This window comes from Anthonomus grandis, chromosome 4 (genome assembly GCF_022605725.1).
Source record: "Anthonomus grandis grandis chromosome 4, icAntGran1.3, whole genome shotgun sequence".
Classification (NCBI taxonomy): Eukaryota; Metazoa; Arthropoda; class Insecta; order Coleoptera; family Curculionidae; genus Anthonomus; species Anthonomus grandis.
In genome coordinates, this window is record NC_065549.1 from 14498699 (window position 1) to 14512856 (window position 14158).

The 14158-nt window shown below is 31.2% G+C and overlaps 1 protein-coding gene across 4 annotated transcripts in view; it reads left to right on the forward strand.

Moving 5' to 3' along the window:
- LOC126735089 (regulating synaptic membrane exocytosis protein 2) overlaps positions 1–14158 on the forward strand; it is a 222973-nt gene that overhangs the window by 14466 nt on the left and 194349 nt on the right. For all 4 annotated transcript variants that reach the window (XM_050438989.1, XM_050438987.1, XM_050438990.1 and 1 more), the window contains exon 2: positions 587–832. In XM_050438989.1, the coding sequence (XP_050294946.1) occupies positions 723–832 (110 nt within the window). In that variant the 5' untranslated portion in view covers positions 587–722. The remainder of the gene's footprint in view (positions 1–586; positions 833–14158) is intronic.

Consider the following 14158-nt stretch of genomic DNA (forward strand, 5'->3'; position numbering starts at 1 on the left):
AAAAAACATTCACTAGGACTTAACCAGTACTCAGTCAGAAGTACAATATCAGGAAAATTACATGTGTCCAGCAAAAGATGAAGCTCATCCATCTTGTTTCTTAGGGATTGTATATTAAGAATAAAGATACTTAAGCTATTCGAAGAGCTAATTTCAATCTTCGTGGACATGTCTATAAAAAAGAAGAATTCAATTCACGATCAGTAATCAGTTCAGACTCATTAATTTGATGATTTAAAGACAATTTATTCGATGAAATATTAATTTTAAAATATTTGAAAATATGTGCATGTAATAATGATGCCAAGTCTGAACCAAAGTTACTGGCGTGATTAGACTCTAAAATCCCATACAAATTAATATTATTTGCATGAAAAGTATAATAAAGGGCCTTATTACTATTATAGATAACATTATGGTTTAAATAAGTATAAGGGCTTGTTATCACTAAAGTGTTTGTATCAACATGATTTTGAATGAAATTTTTTAAAACTACATAAAAACAGAAACTTTTGCCAGTTTGTTCATCCGACGAATTTGATTATACTTTTTCTATTTCTATCTGTAAAATAATTTTTTTTTTCAGTTCACCAACGTCGCGTGACGCGCGCGTAAGCTTAGGATGCGCGATTTTACTAGCGTTGCGACTCGCATCGCTCCCATAATGTACGGATAAACGGGGTTACGGCCGACGGACGGGGTGATGCCCGACGGGGGCTAGAATGGAAGAAGGGCCCGATTTGTCCCATTTGACTCCTGAAGAGCGGGCCATCATCGAATCGGTAATGGTCCGGCAAAAGGAGGAGGAAGAAAGGGAACAGGAGATTATGAGGTAAACCTTATTGATGATGAAAAAACATTAAACCCAAAAGATTTAGGTGCAATGTTGCATTATTTGCACATTTTTGATATTATTAATTTTCCTAAAAAGGTTCGAAATACTTTAAAGTCTTACTGAAATTATTACATTATTTACTTATTATTACACTACTCTGAGCTAAGGCAGATTATTTGATGTTATTGTCCAATTTCCACCCCGTAGTACATTATTGGCACAATCTTCTTATCACGCTCTCTCCTCGTGAAAGTTGGGGATCCCTATGGCAAACGTTGTTTTGGATACAGCAGCTCTAAAAATCTTAGTGGAAGTGCAGTCGATGTCTTTCAATCAGGGTTCTGACGTCTGCCAACAGATCTTCATCCCTTAATCTTTTCTTTAACCTCGTAACTGATTATAACGAATATATCCGCATTTAAAACTATGCATTTGTAAGGATATGATGAATATATTCGCACAGCTGTTTTTAATAGTATTCTCCATGGCTATGCAGAATATATATTTCGTTACGATGGCTTGCGTGACTCTTTCTTTACCTTTGTACTTTTCCAATAAACGAATGAAGTAAAAATTACGTTTATTAGTAATATGATCCACTTCGTGTTAATATAATAAGATTTTTTCCGCATAAATTAGCTTATAATGTTTGATTTTGAAAATAGTTGCTATGAGGATTCATCTGATGACATATCTGACATCTGAAGATAAGTCGACCCTCTCAGAAGAAGATGAAGATAATGGGGATGATGTATCCAGTTTCAATCAATCATTTGATGTGCCTTATACAAAAAACGGAATTCCACGTCTGCCTTTTGCATATATTGACACAGATGGTGTACAAGTTTCGATCAACATTCAGAATCTAGTCGAAATATTTTAGTTATTTTTTGATGACAAATAAATTAATTTGAGTGCGACTGATGCAAACAGATAAAAACACGCTAAAAATACTAGACTGTGTTTTAAAAGTACGTATCCATAAGTCCATAAGTCCATAAGTCAAAAGTACTTAATAACGTTTGATTTATGGATTTAAATTAGATTCGTTACAACTTATTACTTCTATATATCAAAAACAGAACTCAAAGATTAAAATAATAAGGTAACGAGTATTCCAGTGAGAGTAGGGTGCGCTCTGGTGTCTCACAAGGATCTATATTGGGACCGCTGCTTTTTATCATTTATACTGCTGATATGCTCAAATCACCAAATTTTTGTAAAGTGCAAGCATTTGCGGATGACACACAGCTGGTCTGTCATTTTAACATTATTAATATAGATTTAACAATTGATAGCATAAACAGGGATGTTCAAAATATAACTAATGTATCATAAGAGCATGCACTAAAACTTAACTCTGCCAAGTCAATGCTTATCTTTTTTGATCGTCTAAAAATATCGTAATAAAAATATATTTTCAAATGTTAATAAAATAAACTGTATAAATAAGTGAAAGGCTGGAAATTTGTCATTGTGCTCGTAATTTAGCACTTTTAATCGATTGTGAGTTAAATTTTGAGAGGCTTGTTAAGAATCTAATACAAAAAACTTATGTATCTCTAAAACAACTATACAATAGCCGAGATATTTTAAATATTAATTTAAAAACAAAATTATCTGAGTCTCTTGTACTCTCCCACTTTAATTACGCGGACTTTGTTTATGGTCCATGCCTTACACAATATCAGTTACAGAATTCAAAAAATTCAAAACATGTGTGCATCTTATATTTAACTTAAGATAATACGATAGGGTTTTACGTAGAATCAATGAAATTCAGTGGCTAAGTATGTCAAATACAGCTCCTTAGCTCTTCCAGTAGCTGTTTTACCTGAGTATATCTTTTAATAAGATTATGAATTGTGAAAACAATATTGCTTCATCTTTTAAGACAAAGAATATAACAAACTCAAATATCCATTTTATAAATACCAGAAAAAAGGATAAGTTTATCATCCCTAAGCGCAGGCCGCACTTTTTAAAAAAAGATTTATATATAATGCTATAAATTTATACAATTTTTTGCCTTTTGATATCCTACAATTCAAAACAAGCAAATTTAAGTATGCATTAAAGTCTCAATTTTTAAAAATAAGTAGGGAATTATAATTTGGCCCGTCACTAGCCCTTTTGCCGATTCCCAAGGATTGAAATATATAACGAAGTTTATAAGGAATAATTAAGGACTTTATAGGTATTTTTATTTTAATGTAGGAACTGCTAAGTTATAGCGTTGTTATTTCTTCTAAATGCGGTTTTTAGTGCAAATATTTTTTTTTTGTAATTTAGTAATAATAATAAAGTTCTTTTTATTTAGGAAAAAATATACAATTACAAAGTGAATAGTTTAAAGGCGAGATTCAGCGCACAAAGATTTAGATATCTAGATGCCTGTCTATTGCATTAATTGTTTTCGTTATCATCATGGCAATAGAAAAAAGAAAGTAAACAAAAAAAATGAAATAGCCACTAAATTATGCTCTATTGTTCCTGCAGTAATTTCTTAAAAATATATATTTTTTAAAGAATATAAGCTAAAACCATTTTCGGTATATAGTTTGGCAGCTATTTATAATTTTTGAAATTTAATAAAAAAATACTCTTTTATAAGTTTGGGTTGAGTGAAGCGGAGGTGTTCCTTTATACTGGATATTAAGATTGTGAACATCTGGGAAAATGTTATTTTAATATATAAGGTGGGGATCTTAAATTAATTGTTTTAAAGATCATTGAAGATGGGGAAAAATTCCCATCTATTCATCATCATATTGAGGATGGAGATAATCGGGAAAAATCCTTCTGTTGTGCATAGTCAACCACCTGATTTCCTTAAGCTTATTTTTTATGGGGTTGCCCCTCCTTATACCATATATTAATCTAAGGCACGCATTTTGGAGTTTCTGAATTCTACTCCCTTTAGAAGCTCTCAAGCATGGACCATACACTGCATCGCAATGATTAAGCTGTGATAGGATCAGCGAATCACACAGTAGAATTTTTGTTTTTCTATTACGTAGCGATGTGGATAAATATTTTAAGGCTTAAAAATCCTTTTTGAATACATGAATTTACAGGGTGAGTTTTTCAAAGCGCGGAGTAGTATTATGCATTGATGATATTATTTATCGATGACGTGCTCCTGGACTATTATTTGGTTAAGCATTCTTCACATTTTAAAAATATTTTGGACTATACAGAGTGCTCCGAAAAAGCAGGGCACTACAAAAGTTAATTTTTTTAAATAGAACACCCTGTATTGCAAAACATTTTTGAATTCTTTGCGTAATTACCAATCTTTTTTGATAATGGTTTAATATGCCAAAAACTAATAGTTTAGGAGATAAATCAAATTTTGTTAAAAATTTAGAATTTGCACGCATCTCTTTAATATTAAAATTTAGTACCTAAATTTTGAATACAGACTTAATTTTTATCATCAGAAGAAAAATAAAGTTACTTTGATATGCGTGCTATGTAAGATTATTCATTTTGTTATTACAGGGTGTTTTTTTTGAAAGGCCAAACTTGCCCAACTTTAAATATAAAAATCTCTCTTATTTTAAATGAAACACCCTGTATAATTTAATGTCATCTAATAGCTTACTTAAGAGCCTATACATTTTATTAATAATATTCTATCCCTATCTCTAATAGTTTTTGAAATATACTTATATTTCTTCATTTCGTGTTATTTTTTTCTTATAAAATGAAACAAATTAATGGACGTTTCTTTTTATTAAATTCACTTATTTTTATATAATAAAAGTTAATTTCTGTTCAACAAATGTTCAAAGATATGTCCTCCTTGTTCGATACAAATATTAATTCTTTTAATTATATTTTGTCGAACATGGTATAACATTCCTGGTGTTACGGTTTGACAGGCATCCCTAATTCTAATAATCATATCCTCCCTTGTAGTTGGTTTTGTTGCATAGACTTTATCTTTGAGATAACCCCACAGAAAGAAATCTAGCGGCGTAAGATCGCAAGACCTTGGCGGCCATGCAACAAATCCTCCGCGACCAATCCATCTTTGAGGATATTCTTGATCCAAAAATTCCCTTACTGCACGATGAAAATGGGGAGGCGCACCATCTTGTTGAAACCACATACTTTGCCGTTCCTGGAGATTGACTTCTTCTAATAATTCAGGCAATTGCTGCTGTAAATAAATACTCGATATGAATGCCCATTCAAAGGTTCATTAAAAAAATATGGTCCAATTATACGGTTATTATGGATGCCGCACCATACATTAAGGGACCAATGATTCTGGTGCTGAACCTCACGTACCCAATGAGGGTTCTCTGTTGCATAATAGTGCATATTATGCCTATTGACAGCACCATTGCTTTTAAATGTCGCCTCGTCGGAATACATAATATAGTTAACAAAATTTGGATTAATTTCAATTTTGCGAAGTAACCATTCACAAAAATGAACACGTAGCTGAAAATCTTGATTGTGAAGTTCTTGATGCAACTTAATGTGATATGGGTGGTATTTATATTTCCGTGTTGTCCGGTTTACCGTTGTCTGCGAAACATCAGAAAGTAAGGCTAACCTACGGCTACCAATGTGGGGATCCTCCTCAATTTACAAAAGAATTTCAAGTTCTTTACCTTCATTTGCCACCCTATTAGCAACATTACGTTTTGGCAGATCCACGCTACCAGTCGTCATAAATCGGTCCATAACAACGCGAAAACTGCGGGAATCGGGTGTGCGCCGTTGAGGATATTTTTCTCTATATAGCCTTTGAGCTAGCAGACAATTTTTATTTGCTTCACCCAAAACAAAAATCATATCAATAAATTCATTTCTTGAATAATTCATTTTTAATATTGAAAACAAATATCTAAAAAACACCTTAAAACAAATCTAACTATTAATCTTTAATTAACTAATGTAACTGTCTTTTTGTTATTGAGATTTTTTAAATTTGTTTCCACGGCGCCTTGATAGACACATAAAAAATACGAGGTGCTTCAAAACTTTAAGTCGGCATTGTCAGTTTTTACAGGAGAAAAACAGAAAAATCCATGATATCTCAAAAACTGTTAGATATAGAGATAAAACATTATTAATAAAATTTATAGGCTTTTAAGTAAGCTATTAGATGACATGAAAATATACAGGGTGTTTTATTTAAAATAAGAGAGATTTTTATATTTAAAGTTGGGCAAGTTTGGCCTTTCAAAAAAAAACACCCTGTATAACAAAATGAATAATTTTACATTACATACAATTTTACAGCACGCATATCACAGTAACTTTATTTTACTTCTGGTGATAAAAATTAAGTCTGTATTCAAAATTTAGGTGCTAAATTTTAATATTAAAGAGATGCGTGCAAATTCTAAATTTTTAACAAAATTTGATTTATCTCCTAAACTATTAGTTTTTGGCATATTAAACCATTATCAAAAAAGATTGGTAATTACGCAAAGAATTCAAAAATGTTTTGCAATACAGGGTGTTCCATTTAAAAAAATTAACTTTTGTAGTGCCCTGCTTTTTCGGAACACCCTGTATAGTCCAAAATATTTTTAAAATGTGAAGAATGCTTAACCAAATAATAGTTCAGGAGCACGTCATCGATAAATAATATCATCAATGCATAATACTACTCCGCGCTTTGAAAAACTCACCCTGTACATGCTGCGTGAATCGCGGGTTACTATCCAGAATCAAACCCAAGCTCTTGCAGTGCTCAACGTGTTTTATAGGCTCGTTATTAATATGAATTAAGTCCTTATATTACTGTAAAAAATTCTTACGGCTACCCTTGCCCCCAATTAGCATAAATGCTGATTTCATAGAATTTAATTGTAAGCAATGATTTTTTGAAAACTCGTAAACATTAGCAAGGTCTTAATTAATGGCAGCAACTGCTTGGGAACTTTCACCCGGTTCAAAAGAGAGATATATTTGATTATCTTCAGCGTAATAGTCCTACTTAGATGATATAAATATTTTTGCCATGTTTGATACATAAATTAAAAAAAGGATTGGTCCAAGGATCGAGCTCTGGGGCACGCCAGAAGAAATCTCTAAAAAAATCAGAATCAACCTTTTTTTTGGAAACAGCTTGATACCTATCTCTAAGATTCAACAAGCAAGCAATCAACGTGCATGCGTCCTCCCCTAAACCATTAAATGAGAAAATATTTATTAAAAGATCATGGCTCAGAGTATCAAAAGCCTTGCTTTAGTCAAGCATTACCAGTAATGCTAGTTTATTGGAATCAAATGCTGATAAAATATTATCCGTTACAGAGACCAATGCCGTACAATAGCAGTTGTTCAATCTAAACCCTCACTGTGTCACTGGTAAAATTAAGTTGTCTTTAACATATTTCTGAAGCTGCATTTCTATTACTTTTTCTAATATTTTTAATAGTGTTGGATTTGTATTAAAATAATCCTTTGGAGTTTAAGTTTGAGTAGCATTGGCTAGACTTCGCCTTCTTGGAATATTATTGTAACCAATTTATAAAATTTTATGACGTTTAATTTGATTTAATAAAAGACGATTTTTATTATTATTAATATTAATAATTGCATATGAAAAGTATTATTTTCCTCTGATTCTTTAAGATTCATAACTGAGATGGATAAATACTCCTACGATCATATCTTTCATTTAGCTTTAAATTAAGATTTTTAGACTATTGCCTTTCGAACACCCTTTAGCATAAAAATATCGTAACTTGACATCATGTCACCCGACGAAAAACAAGAAAAATCCGTTTAAAAAAACAAAAGATCCACCCACTTTTATTTCATCAAAATAAAACTCAAAAGATTTATCCACGATATTTAGTTTTGCTTTGCCTCCCATTCGGGTTCGCATTTAAAATTGCATTCTTTGTTCTTTCGTAAAGCAAACTAAGTTGTACCGACAAATTTAAAATCGCTGCAGCATATAAAACAGGCGGAAAGTGCACCGGTTTCTACACAGGTAAAGGAAAAGTCTGTCCCTGAAAAATATATCGTCTAATTTATCGCAAACGCTAAATCTTAACGCTCGAAGTACGACGTAAATAGTGAAAATCTCATTTGAATGGCCAAATTTTACGGCGGAGTGTCTCGGTGAAACACAGTCTGTAACGATATTTTTTTTTAATATTAAAGATACTGGATTTATTGCCTTAGTTTCTCTAAATATAGTAAGCACTTTAATAAACATCTGATGTAATTCATTTATCAAAACAGCCAATTGTATAAAAGCCCAACTAAAAAGGAGGATACTTGAATAGCATCTGGGTACAGAGAGAAATTTACAGAATGTCATAAAAAACTTAAAATAGAAAAAGGATCAATGTGGCTTAGGTAGACCAGAAGATGTCTTTAATTATGTAATCAAAAAGTACTAAGAAAACTAACACAAGTTAATTTAGTTCTTTTAACTGGATGAACTAAATTTTATGAAAATGACAAAAGAAATAGAACCTTTGTCTAAATGGGACAGCCTAGATAGCTATAGACCAATATCCCTTTTAACAAACATACCAAGAATATTGAAAGTTTATATAAAATCATTTATTTAATTCATTAATTTAATGGATGATAGATATTTCCACAATGTCAAATAATTTGGTGCCGAATATTTATAGTAAAGTCCACAATTATTGCAAAAAGTGTTTTTTTGTATCATTGGACCTAAAAAAAGCTTTCGATACGTTTTATCATATTTGCTTTAGTACTTAAGAAATATGAAATCATAGGAATGGTTAAAAGTTTGTCTGAGTGGCAGAAAACAGAGTATTCTTTGCAATTACTTTTTTAGTACAGTGAAAAACATTAGTCTATACTGGGACTAAAATTATTCCTGATAAATGTACATACATAAATTTAATTTCCAACTTATCATTGACATTTATTATAATATTTATATGCTGATGACGCTAGACTTACTGGTGTAAACGACATGAGTAACCGGATAGTAACTCAGAGTAAGTAAATATGGAAATTACGAAAATTAAAGCACACAGTTAGATCTTTAAAGAGTTTAAATTTAAAAAGGAAAAAATAAATAAATACCTTTGATTATGCAGGGGGTTCACTAGGAACTGTATAGATGAATAATAGGAAGACAATAAAATGATAGAATTGAGAATTATAGGTATTGGGAACATAACTAATAAAAATAAAATTGTATAGTTCCTGTAAACGTAATACCCTATAAATTAGTATATTTTTAAATTTTACGTAAAAGTCTAATGATTTTAGACTTTTACTAAAGGTTTTATATATTATGTCATACACCTAAGTCAAATAGTTTTTGAAAAATTTAAAATTTTATATAAAAAATGACGGGTATGGGTCATCAAAAATCATAATTATTTTTTATACTTAGGTTTTCATAATTCAATTTAGGTTTGATTTTTGAAATTATTTCCATAATATTTGACGCACAGTAATACAGTAGTGATATAGAAAGCAGTAGATACAAAAGTGGAAAAACAAAATTTTTTCTTAAATGGAAACCCACAATTTTGAAAATAAATAATAATGACAGGACTTAAAAATATATAAAAAACAAGTAATTAAAAGTGATTAAAACTTAAATAACCTTAGATACGCTGATGCTACCGTCATAATCGCGAACTCGTTGGGGAGTCTTCAGATCTTGCTTGGCCACGTTGCAACTAATAGTGCAGAATTTCGATTAAATTTGAACATCAAAAAACCAAATGTATTGTCAGTAAGAGTCAGATTGAAGGAGGTTTTCTACAGGTACAGAACTAATAAATCGAACGCATATAGTCATACAAATATCTTGGATGCCAGGTCATGCGAACAATCAATTTATATTGATTATTATAGATTTCAATAAAAACATGTAAATTAAAAACAGGTAAGAATCCAGCCACAATGAAATCAACCTTAGCATCAATATCTTTTAGTCCATATACTGGGTCCGGCAGTGGAATGTGAGGTCTTTAATGTTCACCATTAAGCTCTATACATTTTTAAATATTTTCTCAAACGTGGTTCATAACACTCCTCGAAGTCTTCTATCAATTCAACCTTAGATAACCCTTTGAGTTTAAGTACACTCCTAAGAAAATCTGAACCTGTTAAGTCAGGAGAACGTGCTGGCCAGGCAAGGTTTCCATTTCGGGAAATTATTCTCCTAGGCACTGATTCCTTAAAAACTGCAAAAACATTCTATCGGTATGACTAGTTGCCAAATACTGTTTAAACCATGTTTCGTGATCCTCAACTTTCAATCTACGTAATTCAGCAGTAAAAATATTTATGTTACAGTTTGATTGTTCTCTTCAAAAAAATCCCGTGAAATAATTTCAGAGGTTGCATTACCGCATCAAACCGTAATTTTTCCAAAATATTTAAAGGTTTCTTAGTAAACTGCATTAATTATTCTGCACACTAATACCGAAAGTTTTTTTTATTAACAAAACCCGATAAATGAAAATGAAATTCATTCGACATAATTAAATTATTCATCTGATCTGATCTTTCGCCCGATAATCTTACAAATTCCTTGCAAAATGCAAGTTTATCAGGTAGATCTTGTGTATCACAGAACACAAACATATAGAGAAGTGGTGGTTGCATACAAACTGATCGAAATTCTTGTGACAAATCTGCTAGCGTCCTCTCGCTTGGCAACGGAAGCTATTGTAACTAACTTGACAGTTTGACGTAACTAATTGGACCAATCAAAATGGTAGAAAGGCGTGGCCAAATTAGGGCGGGAATATTCAAATTTTATTTAATAAGAAATCTCATGTACAATTATTTAATCGCAATATCTGTAACAAACACCTAATCATAAAGGTTAATTTTTGATTAGGTGTTAGCATCAGATATTGATCAGGATAAAATCTGACTCTAATCCATTCTGGGCGCTCAGCTCTGTTAGTCTCTATACCTATGTCTCGTCTCACTGAACATAAGAAGTGGTATGATATGAGTATGAAATAAAATGAAAAAATAGGCACTGCAAACTTTATAAATAAATTCTTTGAATGATTCATGTGAAAAATAATGACAAAAAAATTTTTTTAAATAAATATGTAGGTATCGTATTGTAAATCCAGCAGTATCAGCGTTATTAAAATTTGGTGAAGAGAACTGATCAGTACAAATTCTATAGCTCAAAGTCTTAATAAAATTTACATTGCATATCTCTCTCCATGTTTTTCTTGTAATGGGGTCTGAAGAAAATTGAAAAATCTTTTATTACTATGTATCTGAACCATTCTTACATGAAGGATACTTACGTGAAAATTTTAATTAATTTTAATTGTCGAAAGGAAATGAGAGGCCAGACATTTTGTAATATGTATTTATAACAATTAAGTTAAAAATTAAATATTTGAAAGGTGAAACATCTTCATTGAAATTAACTGAATTTGATTTTATTAAAGACTGAAGATTGACAATACAAAAATATAATAGTAATAAATAAAATCAGATTTTCTTACCAGAAACCTGGAATTGCTTGCTGCAAATTAATTAAAACATTACTCCCAATATTGAAAGAGAACTTTTTAGAAAAAAAGTCATGAATTTAAAATAACATCCTTAAAACAAATAGCAAACTCAACCCATGCTTCCAGCATCCATTGAAATGAAAGACAAACTCAAATGGTATGACAATGATAAATGATGTTCTATCAGTCAATGTCAACAACTGTATGTCAGCTCCCTGTCAATTTTGCCAAGCAAGATGGCCGACATACGATTCCGATTTTCACCATACAAGCTGCATACGTGTGTTGTCTATCTTCTAAACTGCATACAATAACAAACACAATCAGTCACAAACTGAACTCGTTCACCCATTCATGTGTCAGGCAGTGGCGTGTTAAGATGTGTCACATTCCAGTGCCGTACCATGTATAAAATGCCAAGGTAATATCTTTTAAAAAGACATCGATGTCCATACTATTCAAACCTGTGTAACTAAAAGAGTACGTTTCTTAACTCTTCTCTGATAAATTAGGTTTGCAGGAAACTAGTATGTGATCAGAAATTTAGACAAGATTACAATAGACATGGTCAATCAAGAAAGCAGTTGTATTTGAAATTTTAATTGGCTCTGGAAATCTAAAATTGCGTCAAAATATTTATATTTCACGAAAGAACTTAAAACATCTTTGAAAAATCTACGCTCACTCCATATAATCAGAAGCTACTTAAATTCTTCTTGGTTTAATTAATAGTTTAACTCTACTCCTCTCTATATCGCTACCTAATTTGGCTGTCCTAACGATCATATTATTTGAACTAAATAAATAATTCGTCAAATAAATAGAATTGGTGCTATAAAAGACTTGATGATATACGTCGCAAGATTATCAAAATAATAATTGTTAATCAGAAGTTATTCCAGATCCCCCCATATACTAAATACATTCATTTATAACATAGTCCCAGATTTTCAAAGGGATTTGAATCCTCTATTACTCTATTAGATCCAATGTGTTACATTTTAAAAAAATTGTCGATTAAGAATTAATTTTTCATTGATTCAACTAATTTAGATGAGTTAAAAAACCTTACAACTCATTAAAAACAAAAACTCTCTGGAGAGGATGGCTCTGTCAGCCTTGGTAGAGTCGATCAATTCATCTTGGACATTGGTTTTCAAACTATTTAAAATTAGCGAAAGTAATTTCTATCTATAAAGGTGGAAACTCTGAGAAGCCTAATAACTTAAACCTATTTGCCTGTTGTCTACTTTATTCAAATCGTTCGAGAAATTGGTCAAATCACATCAAACCACGCACGAAGAATGCCGATACTACCTACAACTTTATTTTCCAACTGTATATAATGGTGATGTTTTTACAACAGTGTTTTGCGATTTTGATTATGTCTTTGATTTTTCTCTTACCTGGAAGATCGTAAACAGCACGTTTATGTCGGATCTTTATGTTCTGAATATGGTTACAGTATTCCACAGGACTCGGTTTTGGGACCGATAATATTTTTGCTTTATGTCAATGACACAACGTACTTTAACATTCTTGGAAAATTTACTATATTTGCTGAAGATCTTGTGGAATAGTTCTAGTAGTGAGCCGCTGTATTCCTCTTTATAGACAAAAATCAAGGTCTTGTGCTTTAAACGCCGTCCAAAGGATGTAACATTTGAAGACACAATCGCCCAATAAGGATTTTAAATTTGTTACATTATAAGTTTGGCAAAAACGGGTTTCTTCGAGTTATTTTACTGTAAGTGTAACAGCTTAGGAATTTGGATCAAGAATTGGTAAGACGTTCTCTAATTAAGTCACGTCTTAGGTATGGTATCAGCTTCTGGGAGAGTACTAACAACTGTCCTATCCAACAATTTTTTAACTTACAAAAAAGATTTACAAATTTACAGATAATCATGCAAGTCCTTGTTCATACGAAAAGAAGTTCGTAGGGTTACAAGTCTCTGCATAAAGAGGTTGCTATCACTGTGTTTAAACATTGACATTAATTTACAGTAGAAAATCTGCTGTATCGGACGCGTAAGTGTAATTTACGCCTGCCCATATTTACATCTACCTTAACTAAAAAAATCTACTTTCTATGAGGATCTTAAGATATTTATTTAATCAACTATATCTATTGATTTTAGACACAACCTTAGAATGTTGTTAGCAAATGTATTTTAATTGCCTTAAATTGTATTTTTATGTCTGTGATGATCCCACATTTCTTCTAGAGTTATTATTTATGTATTTTGATCTTTACTTTTATTATATGTATGTACCTATTTCATTTTATTATTTTTAAGCCTTGTTAAAAACAGTTACTTTTGTTTCAAAAAATAAAGCATATTTTGATTTTAAATATGACTTTGAACATTTAAATTCACAGTAGTTTTTAGTTGGCTTATTAATTACCTGCTTGACATTAAATATATCAAATCACAAAACGGTTTCATCACTAACCAAAACTCTTTATTTCATGCTCGACCCATTGGTAAAACTATTTTGTGATTTGAGTGAGTTTGAGTTTCAACCATAGGACTATTCATCATCATATACAGTCATTTCCAAGACATTAACTTTCCTTGAATTGGCATTTTGAACTGGGATTCTAAAATCAGTAAAATCATAAACTTTTTCTAAAATCTATTTAAGACAATTCGTTTTAGGAATCCTTGCAGTTTTTGCAGTTCGGCCAAAATAAATTTTGGCCTAGTTTTTAAGTTATTTAAAGATATATTTGCCAGATATATCTCCATCAGATTATTTTTTGTTTCAAAACTTGAAAAAATGGCTAAGTGGTCGAAGATTTTCCAACCATGCAGAAGTGATGTCTGCATTTAATAGTTTTTTA